Raw genomic sequence first — 25,657 nt, forward strand, 5'->3', positions numbered from 1 at the left:
AAAATTCTTCAGTTCACCCCCTGATTTAAGATAGGAAGTCTGATATCTGAACATCTCCAAAAATGCAATATCTACCCTTTTCAGTAAAACTTCCGGCTTCTCTCTGATTTATTTATATGTTTTAAAGTTACAAATAACCACACTTAATATGAACTTACATGGTATCTTGGACCAGAATTTGCTGAGATTTTTTTTTTAATTTTTATAATTGAAGTATAGTTGACATACAATGTTACATTAGTGTTAAGTGTACAACATAGTGATTCAACAATTCTATATACATTACTCAGTGTGCACCGTGATAAGTATAGTTGATGAGACTTTTTGATCAATTTACCAAAATGGCTTTAGGTCAAGATTTGAGAGTCATGTGAAGCTTTAGAAATCTTTCAGATATATTCCTAGAAAAATGACAGACCACAGTATCAAGGTTTATTCTTAAAGTAAAGTACTTTTCTACAGAAATAGGAACTTCAGGATTTCCACAGATCCTGAATTTGATTGAAATTTAACATTTTATTATTTTTTTTTAAGATTTTATTTTTAAGTAATCTCTACACCCAATGTGGTGCTCAATCTTACAACCCTAAGATCAAGAGTTTCTTGCTCTTGAGCCAGCCAGGCACCCCGAAATTTAATATTTTAAACTGTTTTAATATTTTATTTATTTACTTATAGAGGGCAGAGGGGCAAAGGGAGAGAATCTTAAGCTTGATCTCACAACCCTGAGATCATGACCTGAGCTGAAATCAAGAGTCCAACGCTTAACCCACTGAGCCACCCAGGCACCCATTAACTTTTTTTTTTTTAAGATTTTATTTGACAGAGAGCGCCTCGGTGGCTCAGTTGGTTAAGCGACTGCCTTCAGCTCAGGTCATGATCCTGGAGTCCCGGGATCGAGTCCCGCATCGGGCTCTCTGCTCGGCAGGGAGCCTGCTTCTCCCTCTGACCCTCCCCCCTCTCATGTGCTCTCTGTCTCTCTCATTCTCTCTGTCTCAAATAAATAAATAAAATCTTAAAAAAAAAAAAAGATTTTATTTGACAGAGACAGCGAGAGAGGGAACACAAGCAGGGGGAGCGGGAGAGGGAGAAGCAGGCTTCCCCGCGGAGCAGGGAGCCCGATGTGGGGCTCGATCCCAGGACCCTGGGATCATGACCTGAGCCAAAGGCAGACGCTTAACGACTGAGCCACCCAGGCGCCCTCATGAAGTATTTTAAAATGAAGTTTTAAAAGCAGCATACATGTAAAATGTGTTAAATGCCAAATTAGTCAAATGTGGTTGAAATATTTCTTGAGTGACCCAGGGATTTAACAGAAAGTAAAAGTCTCAGGTGAAGCTACTGAAAATGTATTGTGAATCATGAAGAGATTTAGAGAGAGTGATGGGAGGGGGGAATGGATGGGAAGAAAGGCAGAGTGGGTGACAGTTTTCCTGCAGGCACATTTCAGTAGTCTGAGAGTTGCAGTAGCAAGAATATCTCACTTACCCTGGGGAGGAGGATGAGGAAGGAAAAGGGGAGCTCTGTTGAGTGCTGTATGTTTTCTTTATCTCATTTAGTCCCCACAGTCTGTGAGGTAGCTATCATTATTCTCAGTTAACAGATGAGAAAACTGAATCATCGAAGAATTCCAGCAAATCTGAAGCAAAGAAACAAACTATTTTCGTGTATAAAGAAACGATATGTATTACAAACTCTGAAGGAGGTCCTCCAAATTCGATGAAAATCAGCTACGGACCAGTATTTGCTCTCATTTAAGGATAGAGACATTCAGAAACAGCTAGATAATTTAGAGGCCTGTGGAATGAATCAATGTGATGTGGCAAGTAGAATCTAGTAGTTGCTGTTTCCATGTTTCTGGTATTTAGTCCATACTGATTAGATGCTGTCAACCCATCCACTTTGAAAAACAGTACATGTTTTAAAGAAGTATGGCATTTAGAAATGTCACAATAAATAAAACAAAAGCTTCATTATTCAGAGTAAACATTTATTTTCCAGTTGGGTAATTTTGTAAAATTATGTAATGCAGCTCAACATTCCTAAACAAACTTTTTGTGTGTGACACAAAAAATAACACATGTCTTAAAACATGGGAAATAAAGGAAAGTAAAGATAGAGAATAAAAATTGGCCTCAATCCTACCATCCAGATTTAAGCAAAATGCATTTTGGTATAATTACTTCCTTCTCTGCTTATTATTTCATAGTAACTCTGAACTTTATGTAATGTACATGTACAATGATTTTTAGTAAATTTACCAAGTTGTGCAAATATTATCATGCAAATAAATCCAGTGTTAGAAGATTTTCACTGTAAGGGAGGTGGGTGGGGGATGGGCTAAATGGGTGATGGGCATTAAGGAGGGCACTTGTGATGAGCGATGGGTGTTGTATGTAAGTGATGAATCACTAAGTTCTACTTCTGAGACCAATACTATGCTATATGTTAACTAACTTGAATTTAAATAAATAAATTTTGTTAAAAAGAAGATTTTTTAAAAAGATTTATTTATTTGAGAGAGAAAGAGTGTGCGTGCATGGGGGGAGGGGCAGAGAGAGACTCTTAAGCAGACTCCCCGCTGATCAGGGAGCCCGATGTGGGGCTCGATCTCACAACCCTGAGATCACCACCTGAGCTGAAACCAAGAGTGGAGGCTTAACTGCACCACCCAGCCTCTCCCAAAAAGAAGATTTCATCATCCCAAAAAGAAATCTCATCCCCATTTTCCCCTAAACCTCTCCTGGCCCTAATTACATTATACCTGGCCCACTAATATACTTTCTATCTATATAGATTTGTCTTTTCTGGATGTTTCAGATTAATGGAATCATACAATAGGCAGTATTTTGCATCTGGCTTCTTTCACTTAATGATTTCAAGTTTCATCCATTTCATAGCATATAGGAGTATTTAACTCCCTTTTATTGCTGGGTAGTTTTCCTTGTATGTAGATCCACCACATTTTGTTCATCAGTTCATCAGCTGGTGGACATTTGGGTTATTTCCACTTTTTTGGCTATTATGAATAATGTTTCTATGAACATTCATGTACAAGTCTTTGTGGACATGGTTTCGTTTCTCTTGGGCTTATACTTAAAAGTAGAATGGCTGGGGCACCTGGGTGGCTCAGTCGGTTAAGTGTCTGCCTTCAGCTCAGGTCATGATCTCAGGGTCATGGGATTGAGTCCCACGTCGGGCTCTCTGCTCTGCGGAGAGCCTGTTTCTCCCTCTCCCTCTGCTGCTCCCCCTGCTCTTCTCTCTGTCAAATAAATAAATAAAATCTTAAAAAAAAAAAAAAAAGTAGAATGGCTGGATAATATGGTAAATTTGTGTAAAATTTTAAGAAACTGGGGCGCCTGGGTGGCTCAGTCATTAAGCGTCTGCCTTCGGCTCAGGTCATGATCCCAGGGTCCTGGGATCGAGCTCCGCATTGGGCTCCCTGCTTGGCCGGAAGCCTGCTTCTCCCTCTCCCGCTCCCCTGGCTTGTGTTCCCTCTCTCGCTGTCTCTCTCTCTGTCAAATAAATAAATAAAAATCTTAAAAAAAAAAAAAAATTTAAGGAACTGTCATATTATTTTCCAGAGTGGCAGAGCATTTACTTTCCCATCAATACTGCATGGGGGTTCCAGTGTCTCCACATCCCCGCCAGCACTTGTTATTTTCTCCCTTAAAAAAAAAAAAAAAAAAATTATTTATTTATTTATTTGAGAGAGAGAGAGAGAGCATGAGCGGGAGGGGAGAGGGAGAGAGAGTGAGAACCCCAAGCAGACCCCACGCCCCGCACAGAGCCTGATGCCAGGCTCGATCCCACTGAACATGATTATGACCTGAGCTGAAATCAAGAGTGGCACACTTAACTGACTGAACTGACTCAGGGTCATGAGTTCAAGCCCCATGCTGGGCATGGAGCCTACTTAAAATAAAATTTTTTAATAAAATTAAAAGTTTTATAGTTTTATCTCTTATATTTAGGTCTGTGATCTATTTTGAGGTAATTTTTGTGTATGATGTAACATGCATTGTTGTAATTTCTTGAGGTTAAATGAAATATTCTAGTCAGCTACTAGTAAATTCTTGACAAAAGAATGGCTCTCTGCTTCCTGGAAATATCATTGTATTCCAATATATGTACAACTTTGAGAGAGACCAGCTGAGGCCATGAGGGATGGGGCTGCCACCCAGCCAGCCAGATCACCTGAACGAACCTGAGGATCTGTGGGGTGACATGTCAGGACAGCTTGCCCTCTCATCCAGCATTCTATGGATTAAGATCCATGACCAGGGCACCTGGGTGGCTCAGTTGGTTAAGCGACTGCCTTCAGCTCAGGTCATGCTCCTGGAGTCCCAGGATTGAGTCCCACATCGGGCTCCCGGCTCAGCGGGGAGCCTGCTTCTCCCTCTGGCCCTCTCCCCTCTCATGCTGTTTCTCTCTCTCTCTCTCTCTTTCTCTCTCAAATAAATAATTAAATAAAATCTTTAAAAAAAAAATCCATGACCAAATGAAAGAAATTATCCATAATAGTTGTGTTTCTGTTTACTCTGTTGCTTTGCCATCTTGTACCTAGGAAGCACTCAACTTACGTTATTTTGTCTGACTTGATACTGAGAAAGGTGAACTTCCTGACCTTGTAGGTGTATACTTTAATGGGTCTTTTAATACTCTGCCCTCCATGTGTGGTTCCTGCTCCAGACCTACTGAATCAGATTCTATATTTTCCTAAGTTCCCCAAGCGATTTGTGTGCTCATTAAGTCTGATAAGCACTGGTCTATAGCAGAGCAAACTATAGCCTGCAGACTAAATCCAGTTGCTGACTGCCTTCATAAATAAAGTTTTCTTGGAACACAGCTACACCCATTTCTTTATATATTATTTATACAGTATGGGCTGCTTTCATTCTGCAGGGGCAGAGTGACTAGTTGAGAAAGAGACCATATGGCCCTCAGAGCCTAAAATACTACCTGGCTTTTATAGAAAAAGCTTTTCTGAACCCTGAACTAGGGAAAAAGAGGGAAAGTTCCCAAACTGTGATGTGTGGTTGAAGGATCACTGGGAGTTCAGCGGTTATCCAGGTCAGAACAGAGCCTGACTGCGGTGCCTGGGTGGCTCAGTCGTTGAGCATCTGCCTTCGGCTGGGGTCATGATCCCAGGGTCCTGGGATTGAGCCCCACGTCAGGCTCCCTGCTCGGCCGGGAGCCTGCTTCTCCCTCTTCCACTCCCCCTGCTCATGTTCCCTCTCTAGCTGTCTCTCTCTCTGTCAAATAAATAAATAAAATCTTAAAAAAAAAAAAGAACAGAGCCTAACCAAAGGGTATAGTAAGCTATTTATAGAATGTATACATTGATACACATCCACCCCTCATCTATTAAAATTAATATGCTTCTTAGCTAAATGAAAATAAGAAAGCCTGAAGTGTAGTTGTTGGGAATGTTAATAAAAATGAACCTCATACCTAAATATCTATAATATACTGATAAAAAACTTCAATATTTAAGCAATATAACCAAATATAACTAATATAACCAATATGACATAGACTTATACACTCAGACACACCAATAAACAAACCCTCTTCACTTTAATACAAATACTTATAACTCTCTCCTTTTTTATCTTAAAGTTTTTTTTATTTATCTAAGTAATCTCTACACCCAATGTGGGGCTTGAACTCATGACCTAGAGATCAAGAGTCACATTCTTTTCCAACTGAGCCAACCAGGAGCCCCTCTCTCCTTTTTTTAAAAATAAACTTTTTATTTGGAATAATTTTAGATTTATAAAACAATTGCAAAGATTGTATAGAGAATTTTTGAATATCTTCACCCATCTCCCCTAATGTTGTCATTTCGTATCATAGTGGTACATTTATCAAATCTAAAAAAACCCAACATGGGTAGCATTATTATTAACTAAACTCAGACTATTCTCATGTTTCACCAAAAAAAATTTTTTTAAGATTTTATTTATTTATTTGAGAAAGAGAGCGAGAGTGAGAGAGAATGAGAGAGAGTACACACACACAGAGGGAGAGGGAGAAGCAGACTCCCTGCTGAGCAGAGAGCCAACACTGGGCTCGATCGAGGGACCCGGGGATCATGACCTGAGCCAAAGGCCGTTGCTTAACCCACTGAGCCACCCAGGCGCCCCTCACCAAAAAATTTTTAAGTTTATTTATTTATTTTTAAGTAATCTCTACACCCAAAGTGGGGCTCAAACTCACAACCCCAAGATCAAGAGTCGCATTTTCTTCCGACTGAGCCAGCCAAGCGCCCCTTGCCAATTTTTTATTAATGTCCCTCTGTGTTCAGGATCCCCTCCAGGATACCACATTGCAAGTAGTCACCATTATCTCTTTAATCTCCTCTGATCTCTGATGGTTTCTCACACTTCCCTGTTTTTCATGATCTTGACAGTTTTGGGAAATACAGGTCGGATATTTTTTAGAATGTCCCTTCCTTTGTTTTGTTTTGTTTTTTTTTTTTTCCTACTGTATTTTCCTGATTAGAATGGGGCTGTGGGTTTGGGGAAGAATAATACCACAGAGATGAAGTACTTTTCTCATCCCCTCATATCAGGGGACATGACAGGACGGATGATGTTAGCCTTCATCACTTGGATAATGTTGCGAGGATACCATTTTCTGTTTCCACGTGCCGCCCTTTGGAAGTGGGTCACTAAGTGCAGCTCCACCTCCAGTGAATGGGCGGGAGAATTTAAGCTCCACCTCCTGGAGGAGAGCCTCCCAACAGATACACAGGTATCTCCTACCGAGAGCCTTTCACTTTCACGGAAGACCTACTTGGTACCCGGTCTCGTTAACTGAAAGAAGTCCAGAGAGGATTTTCACTTTTACGAGAAAAGGCGAAAAGCAAAAATAGCGTTGAACGTTTGTTTTGCAGTGAGCAGTCACGGGGCGGCGCGCACCCGGGGCAGCCAGGGGGACCCTGCCGAGCTCCTTCCCCGGGACCCGCGCTCAGCATGTCAGCATCAAGCTGCCACAGCTGTGAACTGTGTCCCTGAGCATCTGTGCTCTCACCATTTATTTCGTACATCCCTTAGCAAGATGTGTCCTAAGGCATCAGAAAGGCCTGAGAGAGGTTATTTTTTGTGTCTGGCAATGCTGAAAAATTTTCCCCATATAAATTAATAGTAATTACTTCTTTGCTTTCCTGCCATTTTGGCTTAGTTTTTAAAGGTTGCCCAGGAACAGTCTACTTTCAGACAGCAGGGGGAAACCTGTTGGTGGGATTCTTCTGTCCTGTTTATTTATTCAATCATGTATTTAAATCAGTACTACTAATGTATACTTATTTTATACTTTGGGTAAAAATCTGATACTATGGGGCGCCTGGGTGGCTCAGGTCATGATCCCGGGGTCCTGGGATCGAGCCCCACATCGAGCTCCCGGCTCAGCGGGGAGCCTGCTTCTCCCTCTGACCCTCTCCCCTCTCATGCTGTTTCTCTCTCGCTCGCTCTCTAAAAATAAATAAATAAATAAAATCTTTAAAAAATAATAATAATCTGATACTATGTTATTTGTTGTCCAAATTGTTCCAGCTTTGGCCACTGGGAGCTCTTCCCAATTGTCTGGTCTGTCTTTTTTTTTGAACAGGCTTTATTGAGATGTAATTCACCTATTTAAAGTGTACAATTCAGTGGCTTTTATATACTCACATTTGTTCAACCATCATTACAACCCTATACCTCTTAGACCTCCCATCCCAAACCCCCATCCCCTGGCAACCCTTATTCTATTTACTTTATAGATTTCCCCATTCCAGACATTTCATGTAAATGGAATCATACAATATATTCTCCTTGTGACTGGCTTCTTTGAGTTAGCATGATGTTTTCAAGGTTCATCTTTCTAATCTATTTTTGTTTGCTTGCTTGTTTGTTTTATTTTTTGCTTTTGTATGATTTCTGTCTAGTCTCTATAATCTTTATTCAGATCTTGCTTCTACATAATTGTAATCCATGTGGGTATAGAATTTGGTATTCTGATTTGGTGACATTATTGTATCTACATTTTCCCATTTTTCTTCTAGTCTGCATATTTATTTTCTTTTTTTTTTAATTTTTGTTTAAATTCAATTAACATATAATGTATTATTGGTTTCAGAGGTAGAGGTCAGTGATTCATCAGTCTTATATAATACCCAGGGCTCATTACATCATGTGCCCTCCTTAATGTCCATCACCAGTTACCCCATTCCCCTACCCCTCTCCCCTCCAGCAACCCTCAGTTTGTTTCCTATGCTTAAGAGCTTCTTACGGTCTATTGAATATTTATTTTAATGTTAAAAAATATCAAGTTAGTGTTCATTTAACATTTGGTTCTCAGTTTGTAATATCTGAGCTTGTTTCATTTTTTTCACTATTATAAATAATGTTACTATAAATATTTTTATGCCTGTGGATTTAAAATTATACCTTAGGATAGATTCCCAAGACAGAAATACTTGAGTTAAACGGTAGAACCATTTTCATGATTTTTTTGGTTAAATTCTATCAAGTTACACTGTAGAATATTTGTAACAATTTAAGGGACCACTCACAATATATACATATACCTATCTGTTTCCTTATAATCTTATCAGCATTCCTTTCTAGTTTAATACACAATAAGAGAGGAAATGAAAGAAGTCAGTGTGTTAAATGTTTTACAAGAATTACATCATTTACCTCATTTAAACACTGCCACTCTGTAAGGTAGTTAACAGAGCAAGGGCTGGGTGCCAAAGGCTTCCGGGGTCACAGCCAGAGGGCAAATACCAAAGGTCAAGTCCTGGAACATTGCAGAAATCCAAGCCAGGCCATTAAGAACTAAGGCCAGAGAAAGAATGGAAGCCAAGGCCCTGGATCAAGGGGAATAAGACCAGGAAAGCCTGAACTAGACTGAGTCAACAGTAAGTGCTCCTGATGAATTCCAAAACACATCACTTCAGTGCCCTTTTTTTTTATAGGATCCAGCCAGGGCTTTGTGAGTGCACCTGGTTCATTCAAAGGTACCAGAAGAGAATAAACACCAGGCTAGTCACTTGGCATTTTAGAGTCTGATCGCATTTAGGTTTAAAAAATAAAGTTGCTACAAATGCATGCATATTTACGTGTAAATGTATAGAAAGTCTAGAAGAATATGCACTAAGCTTAAAAACATTGGTTTTATCTTTGGGAAGACTGACAGGCTTTGGGGCAGGAGTTGGGGTACCAGGATACTTTATGCGTCTGCTTTGTTTGAGCACTGATGTGATTTTTTTTTAAGATTTTATTTATTTATTTTGACAGAGGGAGAGAGAGACAGCGAGAGAGGGAACACAAGCAGGGGGAGTGGGAGAGGGAGAAGCAGGCTTCCCGTGGAGCAGGGGAGCCCGACGTGGGGCTTGATCCCAGGACCCTGGAATCATGATCGGAGCTGAAGGCAGACGCTTAACGACTGAGCCACCCAGGCGCCCCGTGATGTGATTTTTTTTTAAGGAAAAATTATCACTTAAAAAAAGTCTTCATTATTTCATTCATTCGACGAACACTTATTGGATATTCTCTTACACTAGGCACTGTGCAAAGATCTGAAATAAGATATGAACCCTACTCACAAGTTCATGTTCTAATATAGTGTTTTTCAAACTTTGGGCCACAGTTCTTTTTTTTTTTTTTTTAATTTTATTATTTGGGCCACAGTTCTTTAGTGGTTTCTGAAATTAAAAATCATTGGATCATATTGTATTATAACCTAAGATATAAAATAAAATATCCATGAGTCCCTACTGATATAAAAATAAGTGCATGAGTAAATAAATAATGGGGTACAGTAGACAGATCACCTGCACAGTAGAATTCCAAATAATTTCCATAGGTACTTCCCCCTCAAGGAGATGGAACATAACTTCCCACCCCTTAAATGTGGGTTACCTATACTGACTTCCGGGGCGCCTGAGTGGCTCAGTCGTTAGGCGTCTGCCTTCGGTTCAGGTCATGATCCCAGGGTCATGGGATCGAGCCCCGCATCGGGCTCCCTGCTCAGCAGGAAGCCTGCTTCTCCCTCTCCTGCTCCCCCTGCTTGTGTTCCCTCTCTCGCTGTCTCTCTGTCAGATAAATAAATAAAATCTTTAAAAAAAAATACATTATATACTGACTTCCCTCTAAAGAGTATGGTATGGAAAGGGGAGGGATAACTTTACGGTACAGAAACCTAACAAAAACTGTCTCAGCCAGATGATCAAGTTCAGTTTCAACAGTGATATATCATGTTGATAGTATGTGCCTTCTGTGTGTTTGGGCTCAGTCCGTTAAGCGTCTGCCTTCGGCTCGGGGTCTTGGGATCGAGCCCCGCGCTGGGTTCCCTGTTCAGCAGGGAGTCTGCTTCTTTTTCTTCCTCTGCACCCGCGCCGCCGCCGCTCGTACTTGTGTGCTCTCTCTCAAATAAATAAAATCTTAAAAAAAGAAAAGAAAAATCCATATATCTATGTAACCCAAACACTTCACAACTACATTTTTTATAAAATGTCACAAAAATCACCAGAGTACAATACACACAGTATGGGTAGGTATTGTTTGGTGATCATCATATATAACTGAATCAGATATATATGTACCTGAATGCTGGGTCACAATAAAAATGTCACAATAAAAAAGTAAAAATCACTGGTCTTGTAGGAGAGCTTAGTATGTAATCAAATAATGATTACATAGGGTGACAAGTTTTGTAAGATACAGTAATGTGTTCAAAGAAAGATAGCTAGCGGGGCGCCTGGGTGGCTCAGTTGGTTAAGCGACTGCCTTCGGCTCAGGTCATGATCCTGGAGTCCTGGGATCGAGTCCCGCGTCGGGCTCCCTGCTCAGCGAGGAACCTGCTTCTCCCTCTGACCCTCCCACCTCTCATGTGCTCTTTCTCTCTCATTCTCTCTGTCTCAAATAAATAAATAAAATCTTAAAAAATAAATAAATATAAATAAATAAATAAATAAAGTGCTCTAGCTTCTTGTGGCATCTGGGTGGCTCAGTCGGTTAAGCATCTGCCTTTGGCTCAGGTCATGATCCTGGAGTCCCGGGATCGAGTCCCGCATCGGGCTCCCTGCTTGGCGGGGGGTCTGCTTCTCCCTCTGACCCTCCCCCCTCTCATGCTCTCTCTCTCTCAAATAAATAAATTAAAAATATATTTTTTAAAAAAGAAAGGATAGTAGCTAGCTCTTTATGATTCGCAACAGGGGACTGGGATAGGCAGACTTCACTGAAGAAAAAGTGATATATATATATTTTTTTTTTAAAGATTTTTTATTTATTTGAGAGAGAGAATGAGAGAGAGAGAGCATGAGAGGGGGGAGGGTCAGAGGGAGAAGCAGACTCCCCGCTGAGCAGGGAGCCCGATGTGGGACTAGATCCCGGGACTCCAGGATCATGACCTGAGCCGAAGGCAGTCGCTTAACCGACTGAGCCACCCAGGCGCCCGAAAAAGTGATATATTATAATGACTTTCACCAGTGCTTATGTAGCCCTTACTATGTGCCAACTGCCAAACCCAGTTCTAAGAACATTCCGTATCTAACTCCTCTAATCCTTACAACCCAGAAGGTAAGTACTATATTTATTATTCCCATTGTACCTTTGACTGAGTACTAAAGGTTAAGTAACTTGCCAAGGATCACAAAATTAACAGTCAAGCCTCAGTTCATGCTTTTGACTATTATACTGTTATGAGGATTTTATGTTTCCCTGGAGGAAATTTGCTTTTTAATTTGGAGGATTTTATTTCAATCACTTTTATGGGGCCAAAAATGTTTTTGTCTAATATTACGTGTGTGTGTTACAATAATCTGATTCTGAGATACATAAAAAGCCTTTAGAGCTAGAAAGGATATTAGTCATCACCAAATGCCACTTTGATTGCTAGAAACTTCATACTGTACTGTTTTCATGCGTTGTATTGTTTGGTATTTTCCAAATTAAATGTTCAGCAGCATTAGAGAATATTGACTTGATCGTTCCCAAAGCTACCTGAAGTTGATGCTTGGTAAGCTTAAATGAACATCTGATGACACTAATATACTGAGTGAGGCAAAGAGGTAATGTGATAAATTAAAGACAGCATCAGATTATGAGTCAGGGGGCCAGAATCCAAGACTTCACTCTATATCTCAGATCATCCATTTTCCCATCTGCAAAATGAAGGGAGTGCACATCAGGGATGACAGGTATATGGTGCATATGTTGCCACACCCTGCAGTTCCTAACCTGCAACTGACATACTAATCGTTCATAGCATCCTTTTGAACCTGAACAGTTCCAGAATCCTTCCCAACACAGTGCTCAAAGCAGCAAATACAGTTAGTCACAGTTGGCACCCAAGTTAAAACCTGTCATCTTTGGATGACAGTCTCAGAATACACCATCAGAATAGGAAAACTATACCCAATTCAGTATGCATTTCAATTGTTCCTGTCTCTCTTTTCTCTAGGCATTTAGTTTGTATCATATAGGGTCTTGGGACATTGATCTGCTCATATTCTACTGTGACTATACCAAACTCCCTCATCTTGGCCTTTAGGTATCCTGGCATCCTTTGTGTAAGGCTTTCCCCAGTGAAATTTCCCTTCTTTATCTGTCCTTGATTCACACAGGCTCTTGGGTGTGGAGTCCCCCAGGTCCTGGCAATCAAAACATCTTCCCCAGCCTTGTGTGTCCTTGAATGCAAAGAGTTTTATAAACAAAGGAAGTTCATACCTGCTCCCTGGCCACTCCCAGCACTTGTCTAGGCATATTCTTTCCTTATACCCTACCTCAGTTTCATAATTATTTGATTTCTCTCCTCCCTGATGATTAGTAACCAGGATCGGTGCTTAAAGCATTCATCTTCTGTTCTCAAACATGTACTTGTCTCTGAGTCTCTACATTATATATTTCGGATTTGTGTATTTTATAATAGAGTTTACAATTTTACTTGTCCACTTTATTACCACTGTATAATCCTACAGTTACAAATTGTGTAATTGTTTATGAGCATGCAAAACAAAGATGATGTATTTGAGCCTTTATAGATGCCTTCAGCTACTATTTTCAAGGCTTGCATCCTAATGAGTATGAATTCAACACACCCTTGTTTGTCATTCTTGCTCCTGAAGTCAGTGGGAAGGAATGCTGTGCTTGTTAAGGTGGAAACCAATTTGATCCGTTGGTGTAACATCTCAATGGGATCATTTTACATCTCATTTTACCGTAAACTTAACGCAGCCAGGGCATTTAAAGGCAAAGGTTTGGCCATGAATACCTTTGAGACAATATCTTTTTCTTTTTTTTAAAGATTTATTCATTTGAGAGAGAGGGAGAGAGAGCGAGTAGTGGGAGGGGCAGAGGGAGAAGGAGACAAGCCGACTCCCCTCTGAGCAGGGAGCAGCGACAGGGCTCCATCCGAGGACCCTGAGATCATGACCTGAGCTGAAACCAGGAGTCGGACACTCAACCGACTGAGCCACCCAGGCGCCCAAGGCAATATCTCTTTCTTCTAGCTGTCAGTTGGAATCCAGAGTATAAGATTATAATTTCTAACTTTTGTGAAGATCGTTTTAAAATATCTTTGCTGAGAGGGAATAAAAGAATGGATGGTAACTTAATTTACTGGTCTCCAGCCATAATTTACTGGCAGTAATTTGTAAGGAGAATAAAAGCAGCACTTAATACCAAATGACTAAACAGAGTATGTTGCAGTCCCACCTACAGGAGTGAGCTTATCTTCCTGGAAAAGGGAGTGAATGACCACAGGCCTCCCCCATGGCACAGCTGCCCTGTCCCCGGGCCGAGCTGGTCTACATAACATCCTGTCCTGTGCCCTGGATGATCACGGCAGCCCAGGCTTTGGGCCTGGCTCTTTCCAGCTCTTTGTGTTTGGAATTATTGTGAGATAACCACCTGTCTGATACGGTTTAGGAAACAAGAGATGAACTGGGAGGACAAAGAATAATACAAAATGTAGTCCAAGAATTATCCCATAATCTGTTGCAACTTTTCTGTAAAATTATTCCATATTTTAAAAGTTCATTTAGAGGGGCTCCTGGGTGGCTCAGTCGGTTAAGCATCTGCCTTCAGCCCAGGTCTTGATCCCAGGGTCGTGAGTTCAAGCCCCACATTAGGCTCTGTGCTGGGCCTGGAGCCTACTTTAAAAAAAAAAGTTTTGGAAGATAACTAATGAAAATTTATGTTTAGGTTTTTTTCTTATTTTTTTATGGATTTGATTTGCTTATTTGACAGAGGGAGAGAGAGTGAGAGAGAGCATAAGCAGGGGGAGTGGCAGGCAGAGGGAGAGGGAGAAGCAGACTCCATGCTGAGTAGGGAGCCCCACGTGGGGCTCGATCCCAGGACCCTGGGATCATGACCTGAGCCGAAGGCAGATGCTTAACCCACTGAGCCACCCAGGCATCCCTATGTTTAGTTATTTATTAAAACCTCATTTAATTCTTAGGAGTGAAGACCAGTATTATCAGATCACATTTTATTTACTTCTGGTTCATTTATAGAACACATCTAATATTATTCTTTGAGATGTTTGATCTTAGCTTTTTGTTGTTCTTTCATCCTTCAGGTTCTAATTACAGGTACACCTTGACATAACTTTTGAACTATCTGGAAAAATATTGCCCAGAAAAAAAAATGATAAAATTTTTCCTCATGGTGAATAAACAAGGACAGACCCGACTTTCTAAATACTATGAACATGTGGAGATCAATAAGCGTACAGTTCTGGAAACGGAAGTCATAAAGAGCTGTCTCTCCCGATCCAATGAACAAGTAAGTTTCTGGTTCTCTCTTTTATCTCCTCATTCAACTAGGCAGTGGCAGATCTGTTATTACTGAGTCTCAAGGGCCATCAAGTTCTTTGAACTACATTCTTTAACAGCTATTAGGGAAAAGAACAAATGAAGTGAATGAAGACTGAAGCATAGCTCGCTCGCTTTATATCCCCTTAAGGAAAATACCAACAAGGAAAACCGGGAAAAGCCTTGAGTTCTTATTTAGGTCAGCGTATTTGTCTCAAATTTATTCCAGCTAATAGACATGTCTTCTTTTTTTGTCCATATGAATTTAGCCCTTACAACTCTTAGGGGTGCCCCCAGCAGGTGGCTCGCTTTAAGCCAAGAGATTAAGGTCAGATGATTGGTATAGAGGTGAGCACTCGAGACCCACTTTGTGCCAGAGAACACTAGCATGATTCTCATGTAGAGCGCAGTTTTTTTTTCTGCTTATCGTTTTTGTAAACTTAACACCAACATAATCCTAGAACTAAGATTTAAAGATTTAAAAAACAAAACAAATTTTATTTGAACTTGTCTTGTTTTATGATGTAGATGGGGTAAGCGGAAGTTAAAAATTCATTTGACACAACAAATCTACCCATTCTGTCAAAATTGAGGTTAAACAAAATCATTAAAATAATAACAAATAAGAATTTTAGGAACTGAGTCTATTTTTACAAAGAGGTTTAATTGGAGAATTTATTCATGAGAGTCAGAGAGAGAGAGAGAGACAGAGGCAGAGGGAGAAGCAGGCTCCCTGCCTAGCAGGGAGCCCGATGCGGGACTTGATCCCAGGACCCTGGGATCATGACCTGAGCCGAAAGCAGATGCTTAACCATCTGAGCCACCCAGGCGCCCCCAGAAAGATTTTTTTTTTTTTAAGATTTTATTTATTTATTTGACAGAGAGAGACACAGCGAGAGAAAGAACACAAGCAAGGGGAGTGAGAGAGGGAGAAGCAGGCTTCCCGCTGAGCAAGGAGCCCCATGCGGGGCTCGATCCCAGGACCCTGGAATCATGACCTGAGCTGAAGGCAGAAGCTTAACGACTGAGCCACCCAGGTGCCCCCAGAAAGATTGTTTAAATCACCCATTAATTTTGCCAGTTCGCCATTTCACAGTATATGTAGAAAGCCTGTTGGAACCACTGCTAGGTCTTAAAATATTAAGGTACATCAGTGCTCAGAAGTTACATGTTGGAACTATGTTTCCCTTGGCTTCTAAATTGATTTTCCAGTCTCAACATCTCAGAGTCCTCTTTGAATTACTACTTTGGCCTGCCATGGCACACATTGCTTCATGTAGTTGTCAAAGGGAAACAGGAACTATTAAAGTGCTGTGTTAACAGTCACATTCTTTAAATAAAGATAACCTCCAGAAGCATTCTTCTTGAATCTTTCTGCAGAAGGCAGGCACTGCATAGTTTCAAACACCATCTTCACGATACGTTACCCTTTGAAATATATGCTTTGGAACGAATATATTATTAGATATTTTTGAAGCATTCTGAATTCTTTTTTTTTTTTTAAGATTTTATTTGTTTACTTGAGAGAGAGAGAGCGTGAGGTGAGGGGGAGGGGCAGGGAGAGGGAGAAGCAGACTCCCCGCTGAGCAGGGAGCCCTAACGAGGGCCCGATCCCAGGACCCTGGGATCATGACCTGAGCTGAAGGCAGTTGCTTAACTGACTGAGCCACCCAGGTGCCCCCTTAATTATTTTAGATTTTAAAAGGAATCCACTGGGCTTTGGGATAATTAGGCTCTGAAGTAACACAATCTCAGCTTAGTTTTTATTTTATCCACAAAGGTGCTTGCTCCTTTTTTTTTTTGTCAGAAACTCCTGAAAGGCTTTGAAAAATGTTCTTCGGTTCTTTCAGATAGATTGTGTTTCCTTGAAAGATCCAGCTGAGCAGAAATCACACTGGTTCTACAGTGAGCCAAAAATGCAGAGTGGTCCTGCACTTCTTACCTTTATCCTCATTTTAAATAAGAGCCTCAAATCCCTCCATTTTATAGATGGTCAAATGGCTTTCCCATGGAAGAAATTTCATAATTAAAACTTACAGCTTCATCTCCAGGTGTATCTGGGCACCCAAGAGCAGTTATCCCAGTGCAAATAGCCAGAGTTCATGCGCAATCATATTTGGTCAAGCACACCCAGAAGTCCAAAGGAAGGGCAGCACTGCGCCTTTAGGCTGCTATCCGATTCCTGTCTACGCAGTGCCTTCCCAGTCCCCTTTGTACAATGGCTGTAGGAGAGAGATGAATGGGAAGGGAGTTGTTCTATCCACCAGGCCGTGCTGGTAAACTAGTTGTTAATTAATAGGAAGCAATGTTTACAATGGGAGATTTTGTCTAGCATCTGCCCCACAAAAGCCAAAACTTTAAATAATTCATAAGAGTCTACATTGATTCTTTTCATGGGTCTAGGAAAAAGAAATCAGGATTCTTTTTGCATGTGTGTATGCTGTATGACATAAAAAAAATAAAATAAAGATTCCATATTGGTCGATGGTTAAAAAAAACAGATAAATAAATAAATAGTACAAAACTAAATCTCTAATTGCTTCCAGCAGAGTCTAGGGGAGATGAAAAGAAGAAAATTTTTTTTTTTTTAAGATTTTTATTTATTTATTTGACAGAGAGAGAGCGAGAGAGGGAACACAAGCAGGGGGAGTGGGAGAGGGAGAAGCAGGCTCCCCGCTGAGCAGGGAGCCCGATGCGGGGCTCGATCCCAGCACCCTGGGATCATGACCTGAGCCAAAGGCAGAAGCTTAATGACAGCCACCCAGGTGCCCAAAGAAGAAAATCTTCTTTGTCATGTTGGCTTATTTTCACGTTGGAGGCAGTTTAAAATTATTCAGTACCTGTGCCTGCTGATTTCCACACAGAGCAAAGCAAAGGAATGAGAAGGAACAAGTGGGAACCCACGTGGATGCTCCAAGCCTTTTTTCCTAGACCCCTTCTCTGCCTCCCAGTAGAGCTGCTTCCAGGTAGTCCCCCGAATACTGTGAGGAGGCAACCAACAGGCAACCAACCAAGATCGTGTAACATTTTAATATTGTCTATTTCTGGGAATGTGTTGACCGATACTGAAATCAGAACCTAGAAATTATGCAGGCCATTTTGAAGAAATCCGTGGCAACCATAGGAATTAATATCTAATTGTGTTTTTTCTAGTGTTCTTTCATTGAATTTAAGGATTTTAAGCTGATATATCGGCAGTATGCAGCTCTCTTCATTGTGGTTGGAGTAAATGACACTGAGGTAAGGTAATAGAGGAGCCTATGGAAAATGCAAGAAAATTAGGAATGACAGTCTGATTTTTTTTTTAATTTTTAAAGATTTTATTTATTTATCTGACAGAGAGAGAGAGAGAGAAAGAGAGCACAAGCAGGGGGAGCGGCAGGCAGAGGGAGAAGCAGGCTTCCTGCCGAGCAGGGAGCCCGATGTGGGACTCGATCCCAGGACCCTGGGATCATGACCCGAGCCGAAGGCAGACGCTTAACCAACTGAGCCACCCAGGCGCCCCAACAGTCTGATTTTTATTCCTCCTTAAATTGACATTTTCTTCTCTGCTTGCCTATCTAAGAATTATCTTGACTCTTAAAGGATCTTTTTTCTATCAAGGCTAGGGAAAGCTGTGTGGAAGAAAAATATCTAGGATTTTTCTTGGATTAGATGAGCGGCTTGTGGGGAAGCACAAAACCACAGAATGCTTTCCTCGACCCTAGGCAATACCAGTGTCCTGCCCTTGTTCTGTGTGGCCCAGTGTGGCAGCTTAGACAGGTATAGAGGCCATTCAGTTGTGGCATGAAATATAGGGTGACAGATCAGAAGCCAGAGCAAACTATAAATATGATTGTGTTGTGACTGAATTTCCTCAGATTTAGTTCACCTTTCCAGAAACGTCATTCCCAGGTCAACAGAACCTATGGCTACTGAATCCATGAAAAGCATTTAAGATTTAAGATACTTCAGAATTTCAGTTGATTGTTTTTTATCCGTGAACCAAACCTAGAGGTAGTTTCCCATCTTCCCAAATGGAAAATTGGTGGCATGAAGAACCTGAAACACTGTTTCAGCCAGTTGATGATAAAGTCAGGGAGCAGAACTCAAAACCCTAATCACTAGACTCGATCTGATTTCAGTCCAGCTAAGTTCATTAAGGACTTAAAGTCTTAGAGGTGAAGGTTTTCGATTTTCCCTCTATGGGTAAGCTTCTTTCAAACAAGTGAGTCGTAGAACTATTCTGAATATTTGTCAGTGTCTAATTTATAGACAGGCCATACTAAAACTAATTGTACCCTTCCTTTTTTATTTCAGAACGAGATGGCCATTTATGAATTCATCCATAACTTTGTGGAAGTGTTAGATGAGTACTTCAGCCGAGTGGTAAGTCTAATGACTAAGAAATGGTTTATGTCCTTCTCCCAGTTTTCCAGAAATGGTCTATATCAAGAACCTGTGTTCATATAGAGCTTTCCCATGTAAAAGTTAAAACTCAGATGATGCCACATTTTCTTTCCCTTTCCTTCTGGCTCATCCAAAGTGTTACAAACCACTCTGTGCCTTAGATCTTTATAAAGAACCAGTTCTACAAGCCTAAGAACCTCTTACGCCTTTCTTTTAATTAAGAGACTTGGCTATTTAACTTTCTCTCTCTCTCTCTTTTTTCTGTTTCCCTTCCTAAGGCACTAGGAACCTTTTTAGTTTAGGAATCATTTCTATCCACACCTTTGCTTTGATGGTCAAAACCAACTCCCCTTAAGGAATACATGAGTTCCTTTCCAACAGCCCCCTTTTTAAAGATTTTATTTATCTCTCTGAGAGAGAGAGAGGGTGTGTATGCAAGAGTGGGGAGAGGGGCAGAGGGGGAGAGAGAGAATCCCAAGCAGACTCCCCCTGAGAGCAGAGCCTGACACGGGGCTCGATCTCATGACCCTGAGATCATGACCTGAACCTAAACCAAGAGTCGGATGCTTAACCGACTGAGCTACCCAGACACCTCCCAACAGCCCCCTTTCTAAAAAACAAAACAAAACAAAAAAACCCCAGCTGTATGAAATAGAATTTACATACCCTGAAACTCACCCATTTAACCTGTATAGGTTTTCATATTTACACACAGTCGTGCAGCCATCAGCAAAGTCAGTTTTAGACTATTTCATAACCACCACGAAATCAGTTATTGTCAGGGGACAATAAGGTTGGCCTCAAACTCCATCTTTGTATTGATCGCTTGGAGAGAGTGCCATAACTGAGCACTGCCCAGTAGAACTTTCCACCACCACAGAAATGTTCTGTACCTGTGCCGTCCAGTGCAGGAGGCACTAGCCACATGGAAACGTGATTAGTATAAAGGCGGAAATGAGGAATTTAATCTTAATTCATTTGATTCGCCATATGGTGCTGGTGGTTACCATATCAGACGGCACAGCTCTGGTTCCTGCTTAATTGCAGTGACCACTCCCTTAAGACAGACTGGTTTGCAAGTCAGGGTCTGTGATTCAGAGCTGGCCATGATTAGCCATCTTAAGGGAACACCTATCAAGAAGAATAACATTTCCCAAAAAAGCAATATTTTAAACCTGGGATAATCATGAGTGAGTACAAGCACTATCATTGCTAAGGTTTTTTAAATTATTATTATTATATTCGGTGACTGAGAATAAATAGCATGTTGCTGAATTCTTGCTGTAATTCTGGGGAAAGAGTCAGTGACCACATAAACCACGGAAGTAAAGCTTAGAATTTAATTTAAACTGGTGACTACACAGGACTCCCAACAGTACTGTGAGATGGTTCAGTTTAGGATGACAGTAGCAAAAAGAAGAGCCAAAGGAGGAAAGAGAGTACTGTGGGAAAGAAAAGAGAATCTGTCCCACTCGGAGAATGCCTTGTCACCTAAGAGTTATTTTTGGGTTTGTGAGTTTTAAACATTCTTGCTGAGACTATTTTTAATCTTGGTTTCCAAATCTTAAATGTGGAGATCAGTCTCAAGCTGTCTGGGCTGAAAGAAGCATCTCAGCATCACATTTCAAAACAAAAAGCCAACCCGGTTAGGTCCCCTGGGGGCAAGAGAGGATGGTTGCTGTTGAGGATTGGGGTCGTCATTGCTGCACTTGACAAACCTTAAGTCCTTTCAGATATGAATTGAACTCTGTTTACTATTTCTCCCTCTATAATTTTTTTTTATGATCTAAACATCTCTGATCACTGAAAAAAATTGAAAACACATATAAGCAAAAAGGGGAGAAGATTGTGAGTAAGCCCATGACTTACTGATACATACTATTAGGTACATTTCCTTTTAGACTTTTTAGATACATAAAGTCTGTATCTAACTATATAACTGTATCTAACTATTCCACTGTCCGTGGGATAATAGTGTATATTCCGTGTTACAACTTGCTTTTTTACTTAACAATGTCGGTACTTATATATCTATAGCCTCATTTGTGGATCTGCAATAATATATTTAACTAGTCCCCCCTTGATAGATACTTAGCTTGTTTTCAGTAATTTGCTACTACAAACATTACCCTAAACATCCTATCACACATTGTTGTCCTGTTATCTAATTATTTCCTCAGGATAAACTTCTAGAAGTAAAACTGATGGATTCAAAGGGCATGCATATTATTAAGGTTTTTGATACACATACCAAACTAGCTATCATCTGTAAAGGTTGAGGTCATCTATTCCCTCTATGTTCTTTTTTTTTTTTTTAAAGATTGTATTTATTTATTTGACAGAGAGAGAGAGAGAGAGACACAGTGAGAGAGGGAACACAAGCAGGGCGAGTGGGAGAGGGAGAAGCAGGCCCCCCGCAGAGCAGGGAGCCCAACACGGGGCTTGGCCCCAGGACCCTGGGATCATGACCTGAGCCGAAGGCAGACGCTTAACGACTGAGCCACCTAGGTGCCCTGATTCCGTCTATGTTCTAAGGATGAATTGTACTGGTTGGCAAAATTCTTCCAAACTGCAGCCTTTTTTAAGAAGCACAGTCCAGGGGGCGCCTGGGTGGCGCAGTGGGTTCAGTGTCCAACCCTTGGTTTCAGCTCAGGTCGTGATCTCAGGGTCATGAGATCAAGCCCGCATCAGGCTCCACGCTCAGTGAAGAGTTTGCTTGAAATTCTCTCCCTCTTCCCCTCCCCCCCACTCATGTGTGCGCATGCATGCTCTCTCTCTCTGTCTCTCTTATTCTCTCTCTCATAAATAAGTCTAAATAAATAAATAAATAAATAAATAAATAAATAAATAATAAATAAATAAATAGCACAGTCCCAGACCCAGGGCTTTACTGCTCAGACTTGTATGTACAGAGCTGCCTCCCTGACCTGCTCCCAAGCCTGTGGCCAGATTAGCTGCTAACTCTGCTAAGAACATGTGCCCCAGTGTCTCATTCTCATCCTTGTACTTTTTTCTCTTTTCCAGAGTGAATTAGATGTATCCTTTTTCAAAGCTGTGAGCCAGGTTTTCCTCAGTACTTGGCAAAGCACAGGGTAGTCCTGATCAGGTAAGTGCCACGGGGCAGGAAAAGGATGCAGCAGAATCCAGAATGCTAATTATCCATCAACAACTGACAAGATAGTCGGAGGTGCAGGAGCTTTGCAGAAAGACCCCTCTCCTTTTTCACAAACATGATTCTTATTAAGATTCTTATATTTTTCAGACAGGCCAATGCTATGGTCGTAGTTGATAATAACTGTTAGAATAATGTAACTTCTTTTAAGTATATAGATTAGACCTTTACAGAATTTGAATAACACAGCCAGAAAGTGCTTGGTCCTCCTAGAGAGAATGGATTTTCATGGCTCCAGGTCTAAATCTCCAGAAATCCCTCACATGATCAGAATAAGGCCTTCAAGGATGATAAACTAGAGGGTTAAAGAGTTGCCTGACTTGTATTCATTTACTTTTATAACAGAGAAAGCTCTCTTCTTCTCTTTCTTCTCCCTTCTAAATCAAAGTATGCAAGCGCCTCCCTCCCCCGCCCCCCGCAACAAACATTATTTGCTTCAAATACTGTAGGCCTGTGGATTTTGGCAGGGGCCCACTGGGCTTTGGGTGAGTGCTCTGGAGGCAAGGTGACTTTTAAGTTAATTTTTACTTCAAAAGTCTGCTTGAAAGCAATAAATGAGAGTCGTTTGGGAAAATATCAGGCTTAAATCTAAAATAGTAACAAATATAACAAATATATATTAATTATAACATGTTTCTATATACGTATATATACATTAGACATCAGCCTATCTGGGGGAAATGGCCATTTAGCTTTTACTATTGATAGAAAACGTCATCATCAACTCCATTTACAGGCTCTAGCTGGAAGCCTCTTTAACTGGGAAAATCTGAGTGCCCTCTAGTGGTGAGTGACCTAAATCTATGATCCCTTTGACCTAGGACACCCAAGACCAGACTGTATATTAAGGTGTATTTTTATTCAGCATGTTACATTTCCATTTTAACTAGGCTCTTTAAAGCAATTCAAAATAAATCTCGTCCTCTTGTACAGGAAAATAAGAGAAATGCCTTTTGATTTAAAAAGTCATCAGGAAGATAGGAAAAGCTGTTAGACACCTCCCAGGAGTACAGAAATCCAAGTTTTGCTTTTGAACCTGCCACAAACTGCAGGTGTTGGACCAGACAGATAACCCCTTCATCTCAAAATAATAGAATTAGGGGCGCCTGGGTGGCTCAGTCGTTAAGCGTCTGCCTTCGGCTCAGGTCATGATCCCGGGGTCCTGGGATCGAGCCCCGCATCGGGCTCCCTGCTCAGCGGGAAGCCTGCTTCTCCCTCTCCCACTCCCCCTGCTTGTGTTCCCTCTCTCCCTGTGTCTCTCTCTGTCAAATAAATAAAATCTTTAAAAAAATAAAAATAATAGAATTAGGCTAGAAGAGCTTTAACACCCTCTCAGCCTTAATATTTGACGTTGCCTTGACTCTAGGTAACTGAGCTGAGTTATCTTACACCTAGAACAGGAAAAGAGACTCTAACTAGTCTAGAAGTTCAGAGAATTATAGTGAATCAGATATAACAGGGCATATATTACAGCTGAACTAGTGTCTTATATATTGACTAGATATTTATTAGAAGTAGAGATGGATTTGTCTTTTTTTTTTAAAAGATTTTATTTATTTGACAGAGAGACACAGCGAGAGAGGGAACACAAGCAGGGAGAGTGGGAGAGGGAGAAGCAGGCTTCCCGCTGAGCAGGGAGCCCGATGCGGGGCTCGATTCCAGGACCCCGGGATCATGACCTGAGCTGAAGGCAGACGCTTAACGACTGAGCCACCCAGGCGCCCCTCTTATTTTTTTTAAAGATTTTATTTATTTGGGGCGCCTGGGTGGCTCAGTTGGTTAAGCGACTGGGGAACCTGCTTCTCCCTCTGACCCTCCCCCATCTTTAAAAAAAAAATAAAAAAAGATTTTATTTATTTATTCATTTGACAGGGAGAGACAGCGAGAGAGGGAACACAAGCAGGGGGAGGGAGAGGGAGAAGCAGGCTTCCCGCTGAGCAGAGAGCCCGATGCGGGACTCGATCCCAGGACCCTGGGATCATGACCTGAGCCGAAGGCAGACGATTAACAACGGAGACACCCAGGCGCCCCTAACTTATTTTTTTTTTAAATTGAAATACAGTTAATGTACTATGGTAGTCTCAGGTGTACCTCTGACTAATTTATATATTTACTATCCTTCGGAATTACTTAGGTGTATCCACCTGACAGATTAGGAATTTTGCATCATTTAGAGAGGGGAACTGATTCTGCCCAGACCTGGAAATGTAAGCCTTTGCTCTAGGCAGAATTTCACTTGGACCTCCAGTGGCCTAAAAGTGGAGCAGGTGGGGCAGGTAGGCTGCGGGGTACCCTCTCTTCTATTAACATTCTTAAAAGGTGTCCACCCTTAGCCATCTGAAAACGATCCAATTAAAACCCATGCCTTTACTCTGCCTCATGCATAATTCTAACTATCACATGTCTGGGAAGGGCCTCTCTATACCAATTTCGTAACAGTAAGGCAGGGGAGCCTTTTAGAGGTGCAGCCTGTTTCCTGCCCCCCTCTGTGTAGGGCCAGAGATGCTCCACATCACTGCCCTGGCAGCACGTCCCCAGCGCTGCTGAAGCAGCTAACGTTGGTCAGGGCTGCTAGGCCAGGGAAGCTTCCTCTGGCCTTGAAAGGCTGAAAACAAGCAGCCGATAGAGTTGCAACCTGGAGCTGGCTCTCCCAACACTCACTACAGCTATCTTTGTGTTTGCTCAGGCTTAAGAAAGCCTTCCTTGGGGCGCCTGGGTGGCTCAGTCGGTTAAGCGGCTGCCTTCGGCTCAGGTCATGATCCCGGAGTCCCGGGATCGAGTCCCGCATCCGGCTCCCTGCTCGGCAGGGGGTCTGCTTCTCCCTCTGCCCTCTTCCCTCTCGTGCTCTCTGTCTCTCATTCTCTCTCTCTCAAATAAATAAATAAAATCTTTAAAAAAAAAAAAAAGAAAGCCTTCCTTGTCTGCCCACATGGAATAGACACGCTCGAAGGCTTGGCTTTGGTGCGCACCAGGAGAATGGAAGTCAAAACCTCGTGGAATTCCCAAGAAGCCCTTTACTTGCCATCTTTTTATCCAGAAGCCTCACTCCCCTGAAGTGTTCTAAGAATGGGGCAGCTTTGCAGAGTCCACATGGCTAGACTTTGAGGAATAAAATGCACCATTTATCTACAGGCGCTTAGAATGGGCTTGTTCTACTGCTAGTAAGACTGACATCACAGAGCAAGACAGGTGGGATTTCAAAAGGGAGTGACCTGGGGCACCTGGGTGGCTCAGTTGGTTAAGTGTCCAACGCTTGGTTTCAGCTCCGGTCATGATGTCAGGTTTCT

At 41.5% G+C, this 25,657-nt stretch overlaps 1 protein-coding gene across 3 annotated transcripts in view; it reads left to right on the forward strand.

Annotated features, from left to right (window-relative positions):
• Positions 1–25,657, forward strand: part of AP4S1 (adaptor related protein complex 4 subunit sigma 1) — a 60,256-nt gene that overhangs the window by 12,598 nt on the left and 22,001 nt on the right. For 2 of the 3 annotated variants that reach the window (XM_045900674.3, XM_045900675.3), the window contains exons 2-5: positions 14,575–14,780; positions 17,963–18,049; positions 19,109–19,177; positions 22,223–22,234. In XM_045900674.3, coding sequence (XP_045756630.1) covers positions 14,643–14,780; positions 17,963–18,049; positions 19,109–19,177; positions 22,223–22,234 — 306 coding nt within the window. In that variant the 5' untranslated portion in view covers positions 14,575–14,642. Of the gene's footprint in view, positions 1–14,574; positions 14,781–17,962; positions 18,050–19,108; positions 19,178–22,222; positions 22,305–25,657 lie in introns of all 3 variants that reach the window. The other variant, XM_064570926.1, reaches the window with a different exon arrangement.

This window comes from Mirounga angustirostris, unplaced genomic scaffold (genome assembly GCF_029215605.1).
Source record: "Mirounga angustirostris isolate CCGP_5_RB_7025 unplaced genomic scaffold, mMirAng1.0.hap1 SCAF_9, whole genome shotgun sequence".
NCBI lineage: Eukaryota > Metazoa > Chordata > Mammalia > Carnivora > Phocidae > Mirounga > Mirounga angustirostris.